The 21,883-nt window shown below is 37.1% G+C and overlaps 1 protein-coding gene across 1 annotated transcript; it reads left to right on the top strand.

The window, feature by feature from the left end:
• Nucleotides 1-3,063: 3,063 nt before the first annotated feature.
• glrbb (glycine receptor, beta b) lies at nt 3,064-20,621 on the top strand (the record flags this gene model as incomplete). The annotated part of the gene is made up of 9 exons (XM_081382378.1): nt 3,064-3,185; nt 3,527-3,633; nt 5,973-6,040; nt 8,879-9,105; nt 12,569-12,651; nt 13,118-13,258; nt 13,408-13,560; nt 15,541-15,827; nt 20,325-20,621. The coding sequence occupies 9 exons, from the start codon at nt 3,064-3,066 to the stop codon at nt 20,619-20,621; spliced, it is 1,485 nt and encodes a 494-aa protein (XP_081238504.1).
• Nucleotides 20,622-21,883: the final 1,262 nt, after the last annotated feature.

The raw sequence follows: 21,883 nt of genomic DNA, 5'->3' as shown, positions 1-21,883 counted from the left end.
GTTTTGGAGGTTTGAAAGTAAATTTTTTCATGAGATTTTCATATTTTTATCATACTGTCCTGAAATTTTGTATGAATTAATCAAAACCTACTTAGTTTGAATTATTGTTTTGTTGACTTAGTGACATGGTTAGCATGTGTCAAAGTCAGTGTGTCTATATGATGTTCTGTCATGGCTGATAGGGTTTGGGGTCGGTTGCAACAAGTTTTAAATTGCATGTTTAATAAAGGTTTGCTGCATTACAAATTCTTCAGTTCTTCCTGTCTGACACTGAAATATGGAGAGATTGAATAGCATCTGTAACACCTGCACACTGAATCTATGTAGGCCTATGTTCTACACATAAACAAACAAAACTCAATAACCGTTTTTTGATAAATATGACTAAATAGATAAATAATAGGCTACAATAATATTATTGAAATAAATAATACTATAATATTATAGTAGGCCTAAAACAGTTAATATTTTCAAAATTCTATGCACATTGAGACAAAAAGTTTAAGTTAATTAATTAAATTTAAGGTATTTTTAACGTGTTGCAACCGTCCCTGGGTTGTGTTGCAACCGTCCCCTGGGTCGTGGTCAGTTGCAACATCTGACTTCTTCCATTCAAATAAATACTGTGAACGATATGTCATATATAATCATCTTTAAATGGTATGGGTAATTAGCAGACCGCAAGTTTAATATATACAAATTTGGTTGGTCTAGTCCAAATAGTCTCTGAGTAACAGAGAGAAATGCAAAAAGTGTTGCAACTGTCCCCGGTCTCCCCTACAAAACATGGCACAGAGCAGGAAATAACAAAAGTCCACACAAGACAAGGGGAACATAAGACAGGAATCATGACACCACTTCAGCTACCTCTAATACATAATTTATAGACCTTTAGAAGATCTTAGGTCAGAGATCATGATATGAAAATTTATTTTTTTAAAGGGGTCCTATTATACTTTTGTAACTTTACTAATGTAATGTGTTGCCTGGTTGAGCTGTGCTAAAGAAGATGAGGAGTGTTGTCGCTGTTTTTTCCACCCCGGAAAAGTTTGTCCTGAGGCTGACGATTATTTAAGGGTGACTATTTTTAACACTTTTCAGGAAAATTATAACCTCATCGTTTGTTTGTGCGCTGCACATTTTACGGAGAACTGCTTCCAGAGTGTACAATGCAGGCTATATGCATAAAAGCTTCTCCTGAAAGACGTAGCTGTTCCCATTTTGTCAAGTGTTTTCCCGACAGTTCCTTTCCGACAGTGTTTTTTATTAACAGTTCTAATTATAAGTTCTATGTAGTTGCTAAGCTATGATGTAAACGAAGGGCAAAGCTTTGCCTTCACTCGCCTGCTAACTAACATTACAGTATTGATGTAGTGTTTACTGTAGCTTTTGTAAGCTCTTGCTTTTGTAAGACTGTTCACCACCCCTTAGGAAAATTATTTTGTGATCAATTACTATTTTCCGACAAATATGATTAAATGATGGATAACATCATATCTATAAGAAAAATACCAAAAAACACAACTATCTGAAATGTCCCGTGAAATCCGTGCTTGCAAATCCGTGCTTGAAATCCGTTCAGCAAATTTCCCGAACGCGCTAAGCGTTGCCAATCACAACACACTGGGCCAGCTAACCAATCACAGCACATTTCGTATTTTAGAAGGAGGAGCTTCATCGAAAACAATGCATTCAACCAGACTAGAGATAGATAGGAGCTGTAATAATGCAAAATATGTGAAAAATAATGCGTTTTCTTGAACAATCAAGCATGAAAACATATTTTAGTACACCCCAAAAACAAAATCAAGACTTCGTATAAGTGAGCTGTGAATGAAGCAGTCAGACTTACTAAGGGCACACAGCCAAAAAGGAGGGGTGTTTCAAATGAAGTTTACTTAGATTTAGTCTAAATAAAGCAGAACCATGTCTCTCCTTCCCTTAAATTGTCTTCTATAGTTAAACATTATAATCCACTACTTGAATTTCTATTCTTCAAATGTAGACCTACAGTGTTTGTGTGTGTCTTTCCAAGGAGGAACATTAAACTTAAATTGCCATGACCGCTGAATCAGTGAAAAGTAAGGGAATGAGAGCGAGAAAGAGATTGAGAGATCTGGAGAGATGTGAAAGAGAAACAAGCATCTGGTGATAATAATAGTGATGGAATGAGTGAGAGATTGGAGGAGTGTGCATGAACACTGGCCTGTTTCATTTAAGATGATGATCAATGCACTGGCGTAGAATCAGGCCTCCAGAGGTGGAGGGTGGAAGAGTCTAGACAGGGGAGTTTTCTGGCAGTGTTCCTCAGAGGGGAATTCCTCATGCTGATTTTTCCAGTTGCTTCCTCTCCTCTACATTTTGGACACTCATCGATGGCTGTGTTTTACAGGAGGACTGTACATGTGTACATTGTCGAATAGATCAGTGTTTGGCATATTTCAAACTACTAGGCATGCATGTGTCTTCGCATTTCAAATGCAGTTATTTTAAATGCATCTTAAATTCATTTTCTTTTCATGTATATGCAAGGAGACCAAGTATGGTTATGTATCTGTAAAGCACTGTTTACATGGGGCAAAATTATTAGTTTTGATAATAAATTCATTAATTGTCCTATATAATTTGTGGAAACAATATGCTTTACTGTAGAAACACATTGTCAGACCACCCACTGTGACAGACACCCATAACCATTTTTAAAGCGGTCACGGATACAACAGAACCACATTTCCTGAGCCAACAGGCCATCAGTCTCTAAGACAGCCCGTGTGTCCTCTGAGAGAGGACGTTGTTATCCATTGATAGCCTGGGAATATTGGTGCTCTGCTTATAAAATGTCTTTGAACAAAGACAATAATATCAGAATATTTTTACTAACTGTAAAATAATATGCAAATGCGTTGTTCTTGACAATGCCTACTGACAATGATATGCAGTTTAAAAAAAAAAAATCAGTATAATGTATGTAATATACCGTATGTACTTGTGATTTGGTTACTGCGTTATTTGCTCTTAATGTACATGTTGTTTGTTTTCCAGGCTAAGTTGAGTTGTTGTAACATGAAGGCTCTAAAGGTGATTTTCTTGTTGCTTATCATCTGTGTCTGGATGGAAGGAGGATTCACCAAAGAAAAATCTGCTAAGAAAGGAAAGAAGAAAGGAAAGCAGGTTTACTGTCCTTCGTAAGTGTATTTGCATTCAACATTTTATGGCAACATGATGCAATACATTATGTTGACTTTCTGACTATTCAACAGGGAACTGTAGAAACAGCTAATTTGCTCTGATGTTGTGTGTGTACTTCACACTGTGGCAAATGACGTAATTCACTACTCACAAGCCCTCAGAGTCACAATGGTTTTATGTAACTATGCATGATGACTTTTATTATGCCGTCCTTCACAAAAATGAAATGACTTTTTAATAAACAGATGGCTGCATTTTTAAACATGAGCACGACTTGATGTAGTTTTGTTGTTGTTAAAGACTGCACCCTAACACTCCTTGTTTCTGGTCCCTTCAGGCAGCTGTCATCAGAGGATCTGGCACGGGTTCCAGAGAATTCCACCAGCAACATCCTTAATAGACTTCTGGTCACCTATGACCCAAGAATACGACCCAACTTCAAAGGTCAGTAGGCTACCCATGCAGTGTTATAGTTTATATTCATTACACGGCTCTGTGGAATACTTGATTCTGATTGATTAATCGCGTCATCCAGCAGTATGTTATCCCTCGATAACAACTGGTAAAAACTGATAACACAGGCTCATTCGAGCAACTTAGGTCAGTGCTATATGCTTGCTAGGAACGTTTTTTCTTTGTGAAAGTTTTGATCCCCCTGTCAGGGTTTATTCTGCAATAACAACCGGCTGGATGTATTATACCTTACATATACACTCACCTGCCACTTTAGGTACACCTGTTCAACTGCTTGTTAATGCAAATATCTAATCAGCCAATTACATGGCAGCAACTCAATGCATTTTGGCATGTAGACATGGTTAAGACGATCTGCTGAAGTTCAAATTGAGGCATCAGAATGGGGAAGAAAGGTGATTTAAGTGGCTTTGAATGTGGCATGGCTGTTAGTGCCAGACAGGCTGGTCTCCTTTGATTTTCATGTGCAAACATCTCTAGGGTTTGCAGAGAACGGCCAGAAAAAGAGAAAATATCCAGTGAGCGGCAGTTCTGTGGGCGAAAATGCCTTGCTGATGCCAGAGGTCAGAGAAGAATGGCCAGGTTCGATCTGATAGAAAGGCAACAGTAACTAAAATAGCCACTCGTTACAACCAAGGTTTGCAGAAGAGCATCTCTGAACACACAACATGTTAAACTTGAAGCAGATGTGCTACAGCAGCAGAAGACACACCGGTGCCACTCCTTTCAGCTAAGAACAGGAAACTTAGAATACAATTCACACAATACAACCCTGCAGGCTCACCAATGTTGCACAATAGAAGATTGGAACAATGTTGCCTGGTCTGATGAGTCTCAATTTCTGCTGCGACATTCAGATAGTAGGGTCAGAATTTGGCGTAAACAACATGAAAGCGTGGATCCATCCTGGCTTGCATCAACGGTTCAGGCTGCTGCTGGTGGTGTAATGGTGTGTGCAATATTTTCCTGGCACACTTTTGGCCCCTTAGTACCAATTGAGCATTGTTAAAAAACTACTGCTGATTATTGCTGATGACCATGTCCATCCCTTTATGACCACAGGGTATCCGTCATCTGATGGCTACTTCCAACAGGACAACATACCATGTCACAAAGCTCGAATAATTTCAAAATGGTTTCATGACAATGAGTTCGCTATACTCAAATGGCCACCACAGTCACTATGTCTCAATCCAAGAGAGTACCCTTGGGATGCAATGCGATCTCATGCGTAATACAGCGCAGTGATTGGATTAAATGAATCTATTCTCCTGAATAGTACAGAGAAACTGATGACGTAAAAGCGTACTCTCTGGCCATGGCAGCTAATCACCATTTCGAATGAATGCAAATACCTAACTTTTTGTGGCATTATAGTTCAACTTTGCTTTTTTAACCGGAAGAATGAAATAGCTTAAAACAACAACAACAACAACAACAACAACAACAACAACATCAACACCTTTCCCTTAATAATAAACATAATGAGTGCTATTGTTGTTTTCATTTATGTGCAACCTGTACATATCTGTTAACATCTCAAAAAATGTGTTTTAGGGTTTCATGACCCTTTAACAAGATACTGTCTCATCTATAAGGCTTTGTCAAGACAACATTAAAAGCTTTTTTCTTTGCTATTGTAAATGTATTCTTCTGTTGGTAATGTTTACTGATATTTGTCCTTTTCTTGTTCACTTGTTAGTTTTGCACTTTTTGCATGCCCTTCTGTAAATAAATAACCTACATTTATGTACAATTATTAAATAACAAATCATGTTTTATTCTTGTATATACATTGTGGCAGATACTTAATTCTAGGTTATGCTACTGTTGGCAGCCGTTCCAGATATAATGAAGCAAGTTTTTAAAGAGTGAGTTTTAAAGAGGCTCTGTAGCCTCCTGCTCTCTGGCATTCAGTGTAAACGTGGGCCTTGATGTGGTCTGAGTGTTAAGAGCTCACTGTATGATTCAGTGTTGTTAGTCTCTATGGCCAGCCAGCTGCTCTTCATATCTGAGTAAGATGAAAGCTCCTGGCAGTCATTAAAGTCAACATAATCATCTTGGGAATAGGAATAGCAGTGGAGTAGTTGGAGGATTTTCCTATAATGCCATGCTTTCCATTTAGTGTATACATATAAAGTGCAAACATATGTTTCATGGTATAAACCAAATAGTTAATGTTACCCATAATAGTCCGTGAGAAAGTGCACTGCTAAAAATGTTAGAATGACTTTTGGGGCGTCTTGTTTGATAGATGTGTTTGATGTGCTGAGATGCCCACTTTGTCTGTTTTTTTGTTTTGTTTTTAGGCATTCCTGTTGAGGATCGTGTGAACATTTTCATCAACAGCTTTGGGTCCATCCAAGAGACCACTATGGTATCACTTTCATACACATCCACACGTCCAGTACTCAATATTGTATCACATGATCCTTCAGAAATCAGTCTAATATGCTGCTTTGCTGCTCAAGAAACATTTATTATTATTATTATCAATGTTGAAAACAGTTACAGTGCTATGCATAAGTTTAGACACCCATGCTAAAGTTGACTAAAAAGAGGAATAAAAAATCATCTTTTGGAAATTGAACTTAATGCCTTAATTTAAAAAATGAGCAAAAATCCAACCTTTAAGAACATTGTCAGGCCAATCTCTAGGTATGGTGAAGGCTATGTGATGATGTGGGGCTATTTTAATTCCAAAGGCCAAGGGAACTTTATCAGGATGCATAGTATCCTGGATCCATGAAGTAACTGGCCTTTAAAAATAAAAATCTGCCTGCCTCTATGGGAATTTAACATAGGGGTGTCCAAACATATGAACCCTGTATTTTAAGGAAGAACATTTATTTATTTACCATACATTATTCATTCACAAAGAAAATTGGTGTCCTTAAAGGTTGGATTTTGGATCGAAATTGAATTGGAAGGCATTAAGTTCAATTTCCAAAAGATGATTTTTTATTCCTCTTTTCAGTCAACTTTAGCATGGGTGTCTAAACTTATGCATAGCACTGTATGTTGCTTAATATGTTGCTTAATATTTTTGTTAACTGTGACACATTTAACAATTTAGCAGGATTCTTTGATAAAATTTAAGGATTCTTAAAATAACAGCATTTCTAAAATAGAAATGATAGTCTATACTATCACTTTTGATCAATTTAATTTATCCTTGCTAAGTAAAGGTATTAATTTCTTTCTTTTTTAAATCTTGAATAGTGTATATATTTATTTACATATTTTCCTCGACATTTGCCGTTTTAAAACAGAAATATTTGCACTGTAATGTAATGACAAAAAACACGGTCAGGGCAAGTTCTTTCCTATCAGTCAATTTCTTTGTAAAGTTGGCATTTGTCATATAACTTATTCATAATTTTTTATTAGAAAATGGATGTGTCCGAAATCGCATTCCCTCTTGAATAAGTACTTATCTTGAAAAAGAAATTCACGACTGCTAAAAAGTATGTTCTATAATGTAATCTGGACATAGTACATTCGCCATGTTGCCCTTATCACATGATCTACCACCGTCAGAAGCGTTGTGTCCTTGAAATGGACCTTGGTCGCTTCACTGCCATTCATAAATGCTCTCCTGTGGCCTCATGGCATATTAAAGTGTCCATCGGATGCACACTTCAGAATCTCGCCGGAAATAGTAGGTCATACGGTTACTTTATACCTATACTCTTTTATGAGTACTGTAAATTCAGACATACTTCTTTTTCGATTTTGGATGCAGACAGCCTTTTGAAGTGTTCTAAACAAAACTTTTAACTTCAACCTCAGTTTTATTCTGCTGTTTTCATTTTTTTAAATGACATTTTTTAAATGTCATTGATGTTGAAATCAATAATTTAGAACAAAAGAACACAGATAAATCTCAAACATTTTGTACAACAACAACAACAACAAAAATATATATATATAAAAAAGTGTATAGTTTCCAAAATGTCAGATTGTCAGGGGAAACTCCTACAAGACAGATGATTGGATTCATGACTGTGTGCTTTATTTTGGGCCCACCGTGTTTACTTAACACTCCACCAGGGGAAAGAAATCAGCTCCAGACCCCACAATCTTACGCCTGGCTCCTTATGAGCAGTGACACCCATAAACAACCCATCATGCCAGAGTGTCTCAGATCACCTCTACTGAAAATATTTCCCTTGGAAAGACATCAGAGGACTGTGTTTTCTGCCCAGCACTGCATGGTGTCATAGGTTGAATATAATTTGCAGTCAGTTCTACAGGAGAACTGCGTGACAGCAGGCATTGAAAATGAAGTCCCACTTTGTTGTTGCATCATTCTGCTGTGGTTAACCTTAATATGCACAGGTGGCATACGACAGAAATACAAAAAGGCTATTCATAACCTCTCCAGAGACCCAACTAGTAAGAAGCAGACCACTTTGCCTACCACAGCTTATGTAGCACTTTATTAACATTTGGACAAGTCTAACAAAACAACACTTGTTAATATGACACAATGCCATCCATGGTGTGTGTAATACATCCTGAACGAAAAACAGGACATACCAAGATGTGAATCATACACGCAAAAACACTTAGGGACTAAATTCACTTTACTCAGTAGTGCAGCTGGAGTGTGGCCATTTTATTTGGCATGTCATCTGTCTTCACAGTATCAGCACTAGCAAAACACAGCACTAGCTCCACTAAAAAAATGCCACTTCAAAGCCTTTTTGCTCACGCAAGCCGGCAGGGAATCTGGGGCCAATCTGACTTAACGAACCCTGTGTTTTCCCCAGTGTAGGTGCTCACATACAGCGTGAGCCCTCATTGCAGCACCCGTTGCATGCCTCTGATGTTTGCGATAGTTGGAAATGTAAATAGGAGCAGCTCTGAGCTCCGCAGCTGCGCGACTTCAATACCAGCCATTATTGGAGCCTAGATACTTCAGAGACAAGCGTTTTTTAAAACATCACTCAGAGGTCGTGAGAAATGCTGGTTGCCATGCCGTTTCCTAAGACACCTGGGCTTCTCTGTCATTCGAAGAACTAATGTGCTGTTTTTGTGTCCAAGTCAAGGCTTCTCACGGTTCCTGTCACGTAACACAAAGACAGGCGTCAGCCCTCCAAACTAGCACCCACCCACCCAGAATCAAGTTTTCGGTGTCACAAAATAGTTGATTTTTCAGGTTTAATGCAGTTCAACAGATTTATGAAATCTTCCGTCCTGTATTTTATAGGACTATCGTGTCAACATCTTCTTGAGACAGCGCTGGAATGACCCCAGACTCCGGCTTCCTCAGGACTACAAGTCGGACTCGCTCACCGTTGACCCGACGATGTTCAAATGCCTTTGGAAACCCGATCTTTTCTTTGCCAACGAAAAGAGTGCTAACTTTCACGACGTTACTCAGGAGAACATCCTGCTCTTTATCTTCAGAAACGGAGACGTACTCATCAGCATGAGGTGAAGTTTAATGCTCTCTTCCTGTTAAGCACCCAACCTCTGTCTCTGTGGATGGTGACAAATGAGGTCTAAATGCCGGTAACACCTACTCACATTATTTACCACTGCAATCTAAACAAAGCAAACACAAGAGTTTATCAGATGTCAAGGCCTTTTAAAGTGGAACAAATTACCATGCAGTTTAATCGGAAGGTGTTAAATGGAATGTGTCAGCCAGGTTCATAACTTAATGGAAGCTTTTTTTCCGAGAAATAATATATACAATTATGAGATAAAGGTTCAAATTGGTTGGTAAGATTTTGTAATGTTTTTTCCTTATTTATTTTTTATTTAAATTTTTTTTCCTTATTTAAAATTTATTCCTATGATTACTCCAGTCTTCAGTGTCACATGATCCTTCAGAAATCAGTCTAATATGCTGATTTGGTGCTCAATAAGCATTTTTTTATTATTATTATCACAGTTGAAAACAGTTATGTTGCTTAATATTTATGTGTAAACCACAATACCCTTTCTTCGATGATTCTTCGATTAATATAAAGTTTAAAAGAAAAGCATTTATTTGAAATTGTATGTAACAATATGGAAGTCTTTACTATCACTTTTGATTCACTGAATGCATTCTTGCTGATTCAAAATATTAAAAAAACAAACATACTGACCCCAAACTTGGTAATAAATTAATTAACAGTTATGAGAAATCAAGTTAAATGACTTTTTAATATCGTTTTACTCTGAGGCAAAAACAGGTTTCAACAATTTTAACTACTGATATAATGAAAACAAGTAAAATAAGTGTCTTAAAGTGTATATAAAATCAATGTAATATTTTGGAAAAAAAAACTTCCAAAATGTATTTAAAATACATTTATTTCATAGTAAGTATACTACAAATCCATTTACTGACATATTGCTTGAGACTAACTTGAATAAATATTATGATTAAACTTTATTTGGAGTACTTCTCTATTGCACAATGCACTTTTCTTAATGTCTAAAGTGCAAGATATTTAATATACTTACAGTTGTTTCACTTTAGCACAATCAAATATACTTAAATATATCTTTAGTCGGACCTCAACACTACTTCCAGATAACTAAAGTACATTAAGTACAAAATTTGTTGTTCTTATTTAGCAGAGTTTTACATGTAAATGTATTTGTAGTATACTTAGCATAAAATAAATGTATTTAAAATGTATTTTTCACTAGGGCATGTTTGAAAGACAGGTAACATAGTGACCGAACCCTCCCCTGAGCTCTTCTTCATGCGTTTAATAAACCTCAGGGGACTTAAAGTGATCTGAGAATTGGAGATTCGATACATCTGTTGACCCTAGAGTTTCACCTCACCACTGACACCTAAATTACAGCTCCTGCTATTTGATCCCATGTGAAAGTTCAATCCTTTAGTAGTGGTGGACACCTCTTGTCATTATCTTTCCATGGCTTTATCTACTGGTCCTGCTGAGTGAATGAAGCTCTCAGTGTCTTCTAGCAGTCAGTGACTACACCTGCTGTAGATCTGTCAACAGAGTGTTGTGTTTTACAAACCCTGTGCTGTGGAAATATGATTTTTTAAACGTAAGGTTTATCAGCACGGATTGAAACAAGCAGTTATTTATAACGGTAAACAATTCCACAGGCTGTAATGCTTCAAACAAATGTGAGTTGTTTCTGTGGTCACCTTGCCAGCCGTGCATTGGACATGGTCCAGTTTAGGGTAAAGATAAAATCTAAACACTGGCACAGAGCCATTTCAGTCTGGATGGGAAGTTTTTATAAGAGCATCACGTTTTGTTCTGTTATGTCTGAGGCAAATGTATTTCCATAGTGTTTTTCCATGCCACCCGTATCATCATGAGCTGGGTGGTCTTCCGTGAGCCCTTTCTCACTTTTGGCATTGGCCCAGGATGCCTTGCTCTTTCTCTGGGTATGTGTGTGGCAAGGGATTACTGTCTTAATGAGAGTCTTTCAAAAAGGAACAAGAGTGTTTATTTCATATTATACCTCCCTGAAACAAATTCTGCCTTTACTAGTCCATCGACCTTCCACTTCTTCCCTACATATACATTACTTTTTTATATCTTATCTCTTTTTCTCAATGAAACTGACACACCTTAATAGCCCTTCTTATCACTTTTCCCCCATAACCTCTCCATTCCGAACGTCCAGTATACTGGAGACACATTATTTGATATTTTTATTTTGGAACATTCTGACTGGTCATTTATGCAAATATTTATTCATGTATTTATTTTTAGGTCATCTTGAAAATAATTTCAGAAATGTCATTGTCAGAATGACACTATAACACTATACATATGAAAAGAAAACATGTAACACCAATTAAACTATATATATATAACTATATACTACCTATATATATATAAACACCAAATTGTATGAAACAAGTACATATAAAATAATTATCGAACATATGCCATTTCATATACTGTACTATATATATTTCTTTATGTTAGAATTATGTCCTATTTTATATGCTTTAGTCAAACTGTTCAGTTTTGGACATTGGATACAGTATAAGTCCCCTTCCCTGAAACTGCTTTTTGCTGCTTAGCCTAATACATAGACATTTCATTTTTTCGAAACTAAATATTGTTTGGAGCAGGATAATATAATGGATGCAGTGTTTATTTTCAAGGGGAATCTTTATTTTGTATCTTTGTTTTTCCCCCTGTGTTTTCCCGTCTGACCCCATCTTGCATCTTAACCCTTGTCTCTCTATCTCTCTTCCTCTCAGATAATTTGTATAACACACCGTAAAGATACATCTTAAAGAAAAACAGATCTTACAGGGAAGCAATGATTCTCTCTAACCTCTCCCAGGCCTTTACAAAAATAACTTGGCACAGTGCTTCAGTTGCTTGCTGTGCACTCATTTGTTGTGTGGCCTTGCTGGTGTAAAAAGTAGCTCTTTGCTGCGTCTGAGACTGTGCTTGTCGGATTATGAGAGAAAACCAAAAAGCTTTCATGTGTTAATGGTGTTTTAAATAAACATGCCTTGGTGTGCATGCTGTGCACAAAAAGGGAACTGCATGAAGAATTTATTCTACTGTTGGGAAAGACATTTTATGTCTGTGGCATCTATCAAATCGGTTAAATTTCGATTGACTTTCAAGTAATGCAATCTGGTGATAGTCTAAAATAGTCTTTGCCAGGTTGCTGAATATATTCATATAAGTGAACGTTTCAGCATGGAACTTTAAATGCAGTTAGTGGAATCTGTTATTTTTCTATTTCACTCATTATTATTTTATATGACTTCTTATTATGGTTTTGAAATTAAACATTTAACAAGCTCAAATGTGTATGATGTTTAGGTGTCCATATACAGTTGATCAAAAAAGAAAATGCCTCATTCCAAATTACTACCCTGATTCAAACTGACCAAGATGCTGCATGATTCATTGTTTAAAATTTATTTTCTCTCTCTTTTTAGGTTGTCTGTTACCCTCTCTTGTCCCCTGGACTTGACTCTCTTCCCCATGGACACCCAGCGATGCAAAATGCAGCTTGAGAGCTGTATGTGAATATGAATAACATCATTTAGTAGTATTTAGAAGAATAATATATATATATATATATATATATATATATATATATATATATATATATATATATATATATATATATATATATATATATCAGGACAAACTTGGAAATATGAAGCAAATAAATAGGTCAAGAAAATTAGTAGTATCTTAAGAAGACATGGAAATGTAAAGTATCCAAAGTGTATATTGGATTTAATTTCGTACAAAAAAAAACATGAACATAGTTTACTTAGGTGTTGTTAAACAGTACAAGGAACAACTGTCTAGCTTATATATCATTCAAAATTTATTTCATATTTTAAAATTGTGGAAGTGTGTTTAAATATTGTAAAAAAAAAAAAAATCCTTATCTAGTAATCTCCTTATCTGTGTGTGTGTGTGTGTGTGTGTGTGTGTGTGTGTGTGTGTGTGTGTGTGTGTGTGTGTGTGTGCAGTCGGCTACACCACAGATGACCTGCAGTTCATGTGGCAGTCTGGTGACCCCGTACAGATGGAAGAGATTGCTCTGCCTCAGTTCGATATTAAACAAGAAGACATTGAATATGGCAATTGCACCAAGTTCTACGCAGGGACAGGTAAAAGTTTTCACTTTTTATGAATGGCACTAAATGTGTGCATAAGTTCTCTCACTGGTCTAGTTGAAGAGGTAGCCATTAGATGTGATTCCACAATAAATGTACCCTATTGTCCATTTAAAGCAACCTTTTCAACCGTTGAATGATAGGCTACTACACGTGTGTGGAGGTGATTTTTACTCTGAGGAGGCAGGTGGGCTTCTACATGATGGGTGTGTACGCTCCCACCCTGCTCATCGTCGTCCTCTCCTGGCTCTCCTTTTGGATCAACCCTGACGCCAGCGCTGCCCGTGTGCCTCTGGGTACTTTTTCCAATCATCAGTCCTGCCACAAGCATCAGCACCTCATCTCATGTCTCTGTGGAGTCCTGTTCCCCCATAAACAACCCCATCCTTTACATTTTTCATTCCACGGTTTCACCAATATAACATCCACCAATGAATCTTTTCAATGCCGCTGATTTCACATCAGTACAGGAGGTTTAGGGTGATAGTTTTTTATCCCCTACAGCACTATAGCTTCTTTTCATCAATTGCTTACCTAAAGGCATCTCCAAGGAAATGTAATGCACGTCCAGGATATTTCCATCCGCCTCAGCTGCAGCCCACAGGCGTTATTTCAATATTAGAACCGCAGAGTTCAGTGAGAGAAGATTATCCAAGATACGATGAAGATTATGTGAGATGCCGTGAAATGTGACAATTTCTTGTGTTTTCCAATTATAGCCTGATATTGCTGATAAATGCATGTACTGTTTTCATGGAACACGCTTATTCCTTGTGCTAGTTCTGTTTCATGGGTGGACATTACAAAATGTCTGCAAATCCTCTGCCGTGATTTGGTTACAATCTGCGATTCCATTGGGGATGCCAGTAACACCACCATTCTGTTCACATTGTTGTCCTTGTCACAGTATAACGTGATTACATCAAGTGTGTCATCTCAAAAAACCACTGTCCATGGTCTCAAACCCATACTAATTCAGGTCAGTCAGTTAATGCAGTTTGTGAGTGTTTGGTTTGTATGTGTGTGTCATTTTGATTATACACAGGCCTAGATGGAATCTACAGATACTGTTTTGCAGATTTTGTGGGGAAACCTGCTGAATGAATTTAAATATTTAACTCTTTCCCCGCCACTGACAGAATTTTCCGGCAATCTATGTTTTCACTGTTATACGTTAGAGGGCGCTATCATGTATCTTCTAAAAGAGTACATAATCTCCAGATCCACAAACAAGCGAAGAAGAAGAAGAACGAGCGATAGAAGAAAGTTTCAAATGTTGCTTTTTTATGAAACTTATCAACATTCAAGTGTTGATTATAAAAGAATGCATGAATCTAGAATATCTGTTTTGTTTTGTTTTGTTTTGTTTTGTTTTGTTTTGTTTTGTTTTGTTTTGTTTTGTTTTGTTTTGTTTTGTTTTAAAGCAAAAGGCTCTGTTATTTCTTTTGGTAATTTTCTTACAACAAAATATTCTGGGGGTCACATTTTGGTGAAAATGCTGGCAACTTAAAAAAAAATAAAAAACTGCCGGGGAAAGAGTTAATAATATTTAAATTTAAAAAAAATATGAGAATAAGCTGTAAGATTGAAATATTTATAAATTATTATTAAATAAAATTCAAATGTGTAGTAAACAAACACATAAGGGACAGGGATGTGCTTCTGTGTGATTCCATGTGAGCCTGCTCATAAAATAAAATATTTTGAAATAAATATACTGTATGCATCTTTAATAAAATCGATGAAATTCTCTAAGCAGCATTGTATTGGTATAGGTATACCATTTGCAATTTTGGGGTCAGTAATATTTTCTATTTTCGGCAAAGATGCATTAAGTTGACCAAAAGGGACAATAAAGACGTTTAATGTTTCAAATAAAAGCTGTACTTTTGAAATTTCTATTCATTAAAGAATATGCACCATGGTTTCAAAAATCATGGTTTCAACAAAAAAATATGAAGCAACTCAGCTGTTTTCACAACATAACTGTTTTACTGTATTTTTGATAAAATAATGCATTGGTGAGCTTAAAAGACTTTTAAAAACATCAAAACATCCAACACCAGATTTGAAACTGTAATGTATAAACAGAGAAGGAAATTAACATAATTTGCAAAGAACTTATAATACATGGATGGCATTTTCAAATCAATGCTGTCACAGATGCATTCACATTATGTTGTACAGCCTGCTCTAGTGTGAAGAACTTAAGATCAATGTTTAAGCTCATCTCTCCTCAGCTCATGTGATCTAATGACCCCTCTCTTTGTCTGCAGGGATACTATCAGTGCTCTCGCTCTCTTCTGAGTGCACGTCTCTGGCCTCTGAACTGCCCAAAGTCTCCTATGTAAAAGCGATTGACATCTGGCTGATTGCCTGCCTGCTCTTTGGCTTTGCCTCTCTGGTCGAATATGCTGTGGTTCAGGTGATGCTTAACAGCCCTAAACGGCTGGAGGCGGAGAGAGCAAAGATTGCCAGCAAAGAGAAAGCAGAGGGAAAGACCCCTGCCAAGAACACCATCAACGGCATGGGAAGCACCCCTATACATGTCAGTACGCTACAGGTCAGAAACAACCAGCTGACTCTAATGATTATACCGTATGCTGACACAATTCATAAAACTAATAAAAAGCACCACTGGTAGTGATAATACTATAACACTATAGTTTTTGGACACAGCAATATCACTTCTTTGAACATCGACCATAATCTTAAAATACCATTGTTTTACCATCTAATACCATAATTGTATCCTGGTGAGTATTTCATTTGAATTATTGATTTCATTGATTTCTCATTAATGCAATTATCTAATCAACCAATCACATGGCAGTTGATTCAATGCATTTAGGGGTGTGGTCCTGGTCAAGACAATCTCCTGAACTCCAAACTGAATGTCAGAATGGGAAAGAAAGGTGATTTAAGCAATTTTGAGCGTGGCATGGTTGTTGGTGCCAGACGGGCCGGTCTGAGTATTTCACAATCTGCTCAGTTACTGGGATTTTCACGCACAACCATTTCTAGGGTTTACAAAGAATGGTGTGAAAAGGGAAAAACATCCAGTATGCGGCAGTCCTGTGGGCGAAAATGCCTTGTTGATGCTAGAGGTCAGAGGAGAATGGGCCAACTGATTCAAGCTGATAGAAGAGCAACTTTGACTGAAATAACCACTCGTTACAACCGAGGTATGCAGCAAAGCATTTGTGAAGCCACAACATGCACAGCCTTGAAGCGGCTGAAGACCCCACTGGGTACCACTCATTTCCACTACAAATAGGAAAAAGAGGCTACAATTTGCACAAACCTCACCAAAATTGGACAGTTAAAGACTGGAAAAATGTTGCCTGGTCTGATGAGTCTCGATTTCTGTTGAGACATTCAGATGGTAGAGTCAGAATTTGGCGTAAACAGAATGAGAACATGGATCCATCATGCCTTGTTACCACTGTGCAGGCTGGTGGTGGTGGTGTAATGGTGTGGGGGATGTTTTCTTGGCACACTTTAGGCCCCTTAGTGCCAATTGGGCATCGTTTAAATGCCACGGCCTACCTGAGCATTGTTTCTGACCATGTCCATCCCTTTATGACCACCATGTACCTATCCTCTGATGGCTGCTTCCAGCAGGATAATGCACCATGTCACAAAGCTCGAATCATTTCAAATTGGTTTCTTGAACATGACAATGAGTTCACTGTCCTAAAATGGCCCCCACAGTCACCAGATCTCAACCCAATAGAGCATCTTTGGGATGTGGTGGAACGGGAGCTTCGTGCCCTGTATGTGCATCCCACAAATCTCCATCAACTGCAAGATGCTATCCTATCAATATGGGCCAACATTTCTAAAGAATGCTTTCAGCACCTTGTTGAATCAATGCCACGTAGAATTAAGGCAGTTCTGAAGGCGAAAGGGGGTCAAACACAGTATTAGTATGGTGTTCCTAATAATCCTTTAGGTGAGTGTAATTATGTATGTAATTATATATTTAATATAATATACTACTGTTCAAAAGTTTAAATGAGTTAATACTTATATTCAGCACTTCTATGTGACACAAGTCACAGTATTATGTGACTATTTCAAATAAATGCTGTTCTTTTGAACTTTCTGTTCATCAAATAGTCCAGCATTAGAGTTTCCACAAAAAAAAAATATTAGGCAGCACAACCGTTTTCACCTTTGCTAATATTAGGAAATGATTATTGAACAGCAAATCAGCATTTTAGAATGATTTCTGAAGGATCATCTGACACTCATAAGACTAATAAGAGTAATGATGCTGAAAATTCTGTTTTGCCATCTCAGAAATAAAATACATTTTAAAAAAGATTCAAATTACACAATTATAATAACAATTATTTGAATTTTTTTAATCAAATAAATGAACTCTTGGTGAACATAAGATAGGCCTACTTAAAAAAAAAAAAAAAAACTGACCCAGAACTTTTGAACAGTAGTGTAAGTATTTTAACATTAATATACAATTAAATATATGAATTATAATAAATTATTGTAAATATAATATTCTGTTAATTAATTATTATTTATTTTGTTTACTATATTTTAGATTCTGAAATACAAATGTGACACATCTGTATTCATTCTAAGTATGTTTTATTCCATGACAGCATACAATAGAGACATACGTTAAGCAGCACATGGGGACACACATTATATTTAAATTAGTAATTTTGCCTGTACAAAGAGATCATTGTTTAAATTATTTTTTTATTGTGTTCAGTTGCATTGCTGTCCCTGTAGTTATATAATCTAAAATCATGCACTGCTAATGTCAGGTCTGCATGCAAAAGTGTAGGTGGTATAATCACAGTACTTCATGTTCTTCAGAAAACAGACAGCTTTATAGCAACAATTGGAAGAGGAGCTTGAAGGCAAGGGTTGCCTGACAGACAGGAGAAATAGGCTGAATAATGTGGTCTGCTGAAGTCTATTATAAGCTTTAAATTGGCCCCAGAGGGAGGCTTAAGGATGCAGTGTGTTTGCAACCACTGTCACACATTTACTCCCAGACTGGAACTTGACAGCAGAAGAACATCTGACCCGAAATTAACCCACCTGCTCTTTGCACAACCCCTGAAAATGACTGACCTCCAAGAAAACCTCATTCATTGCTCTGAATTAGAGCTGTTTGGAATTGTCCCAAGGCTTGTTTTCTGCCACCGATTCTCCAGCCATGTAATTGCTGTTCAGACATGCTGAAAGCTTTTGAGCAGACAATATTTATTAGAAGGATATGAAAGCTCCAATACTGTATTTGACAGACAGTTTCCTAAATCTTTGCACTAGAAAATATATCAAGCTGTTTGAGGATTTAAGTGTTGTGTGCCCAGTGGGAAGTAGTACGGTCCAGCACTGCATGGCTTCTGCCCCTTTCCACACATTCAGAACTAATACAACAGACAAGTTGGCATTAGACCATCAGACATCACTCCAGACATCCCTCTGCTCTGTTAGTCAGAGAGAGAGAGAGAGAGACAGTGCAATGTCACATCAGTTCTTAATGCGTGTCTTGTCCTGTTCTATTTTGATGCGAGGTAGGTGTTTCTACTCACCACTTCTTTTCTTCTCCTGTTGTTCCTGCGTGGGAGGGCCATGCTACACTGCCTCTGCCCTGTTAGGGTTTTAGGAAGAGCCCAAAATAATTGCCTGTCCTCAAACTCTCCCTCTCCCAGCACCTCAGAGTGTCAAGAGAAAGGAAAATGCTACAAGAAAGAGATAGATAGTGCATGTGCCTCTACATGAGGGACACAGTTCTGCGGGAAACATTTAATCAGATTTGGTTTGAGTTGTCCATGTCTGATGCCTGAATGAGTATCATAATGCATAAATGATCCGCCTGCCAGCTATCGTTTGTTCATTTCCTAATTATATAAATGAAAATACCTAAGTGTGAAATTAAAGGGATAGTTCAGTCTAAAATGTCCTGTTATCAATAACACTCATGTCGTTCCAAACCAGTATGATTTTCTCTTTCTCTTTCTTTCTTTCTTTCTTTCTTTCTTTCTTTCTTTCTTTCTTTCTTTCTTTCTTTCTTTCTTTCTTTCTTTCTTTCTTTCTTTCTTGTTCATACTGTATATAACCCTAATTCACACTTTGGAAAACACTTATGTAAATCAGTTACTCTTTCAATGTTTAAAGTGCCTTTATCTTGCAGTGTAAAATATAGCTGTTTGCAAATGTTAAAGGTCTGCAAAGTTTTAGAGATCTAAGTCCATGACAAATAAAGTTATTGCCTGCTTAAAGAAAGAATCGATTCTGAACTGTTGAAATTAGTCATTTCAGTTCACGACTCACTTTCTGTTACATACCTATGTAACAATGTAACAAATTTGCCAGCCTGTGGTTTTCATTGGCTGCGCGTGAACAATGACTACTTTGACCCGCCTTCAAACACTGTAGTTGTAGCTGAGGCTTGGAAGAGTTTGGTTCGTGTTGTCGTCATGTCAAGAAGACTTTCACGGATCAAGAAATCCACTTGCAGTTCAAAAGGATCAGGACTCACGCTAGAATTGATACGGAAAAAACGATGCCATCATTACTGTTCGTATCACTCTGTGTATACAAACACTGAAGAAGCTTCCAGAGCTGAAATTCAGATATGGTTATGGCCGTTTCATTTCCGACACGCGCTGTAAGTGGTAGACCAATCTCAACAGACTGGGCCGTCTGACCAACCAGAGCAGAGTATGCTTGTGGAAAGGAGGGGTTTAGAGAGACTGAATCTTCGAACAAACTGTGTGGGTGGGAAGTCGTGTTGATGACCAATAGCCTTGTTGGTTACCAACTGCTTTCATTGTATAGAAAAGAGCAGCTTGGACATTCTTCTAGATAACTCCTTTTGGTTTTCATTGAAGAAAGTAAGTCATACAGGTTTGGAACAACATGAGGGTGAGGAAATGAATGGAAATGGGGACAGAATTTCATTTTAGGGTGAACTAACCTTATACTGTTTCAGGAAAAATCATACCAGATGTTGCTGGAATCTGACATGTCTCTTTATTCATCTTTTTCTCACTCTCTCCCTCTTTATCTCTCTCAGGTGACAGAGACAAGGTGCAAAAAGGTATGCACCTCCAAGTCAGATTTGCGCTCCAATGACTTCAGCATCGTAGGCTCACTGCCACGGGACTTTGAACTCTCAAACTTTGACTGCTATGGCAAACCCATCGAAGTCGGCGCTGCTTTGGGTAAATCGCAAGCCAAAAACAACAAGAAGCCGCCACCTCCTAAACCTGTCATCCCCTCGGCAGCTAAGCGTGTAGATCTATATGCCCGTGCGATCTTCCCTTTCACCTTCCTATTCTTTAATGTTATTTACTGGTCTGTGTATTTGTGATTGTGTAAAGATCAACCTGTTTTCGTTCAGCTAACTTTTATTCTCTCCTTCGTAACGTCTCGGTCCATATAATTTTTTACCCCAGATATCAAACGGAGCAGTTATGCCAATGGTGTGCAGAGCGACACTATGGGAAGAAACAGTATTGCTAAACAAAAGCAACATTTTCTTATAAAAAAGAGCGAAGGCATTGCTTGAAACATGTTTGATTTTCAGACTATATTTATGCACAAAAAAGAGAGAAATTATTATCCTGCATGTGAAAATGGAATATATGGATATTAATATATTATATTTAAAACATTTAATATTATTTTTAACCTACAGATCATCAACTGTTAAGATGATGCTGAGACATTTGTACTGAAAAACACTGCCATAAGAACTGTCTTTTGATGATGTTTCTATTACAAGCATTCCAGAAATTACAAGCAAATGTATATATAAAAAAACATCTCCTGTGCTTGTGAATCATCCATCAATAAATGGCCCAATGGCTCAGCTGACCTCCTGACCTATGACTCTCTTTCCTGCTAAATCCTCTCTCAAGCTCATCGTATCTTGAAAAGGCAACTCATAGAAATGTGTTGCATATATATATATATAATGATTTTGAAACCCTCAAAAAATCCCTCAATTTTTTAAGTACTTTTATTAAATAATGTTTGTAAATGCTTAACAGACACTGTCCTCTGCAAGTACATTAACTATTGTTGAAAGTTAAGGGACTGAAAAAGCTACTGTGCTAACTTTAGGAAGCGTTTTCAAAACGGGTGGTTCTGAAGTCCACTTGACCAAAAACTTCTTAGCAGTTTGAACATGTTTAATTGAACAAACCCTGATAATGCTAATGGTGTCTCAAAAAAATAAAAAAAATAAAAAATAAACTGCATAAATGTTTTATCATTTAAACCTAACGGATATCAATATAGTTCAATCAACATTAGTGTCTGATAAAAATACTAAGTTACTAAAAATATTAAAAAAAAAGTTTTATTTTTTTGTGGCGATAAATCATAATATCATAGTTAATTTAGCTGAAAACTATCAGTATTTTTCTATATAATGGCTCTTTTAATGTGTTATACTGACCTAGCATGTACTTGAGACCGAAGACACACAATAGGCTACACATCTTTCTGGATGTCATGGTTTGGCCTATTCCTGCACCCAACCCAAGAACCAGTATTCATTATGCTGTGAAATATGCTGGCAGATTGACCCACGGGTGTCTTTGCACTAGTTGGAATATGAAATCTGTC

Source organism: Scardinius erythrophthalmus (assembly GCF_964197995.2).
Source record: "Scardinius erythrophthalmus genome assembly, chromosome: 13".
In the NCBI taxonomy this organism is placed as follows: domain Eukaryota; kingdom Metazoa; phylum Chordata; class Actinopteri; order Cypriniformes; family Leuciscidae; genus Scardinius; species Scardinius erythrophthalmus.
The sequence above is the reverse complement of the archived record's forward strand: the minus strand, read 5'-3'. Positions and strand labels throughout refer to the sequence as shown.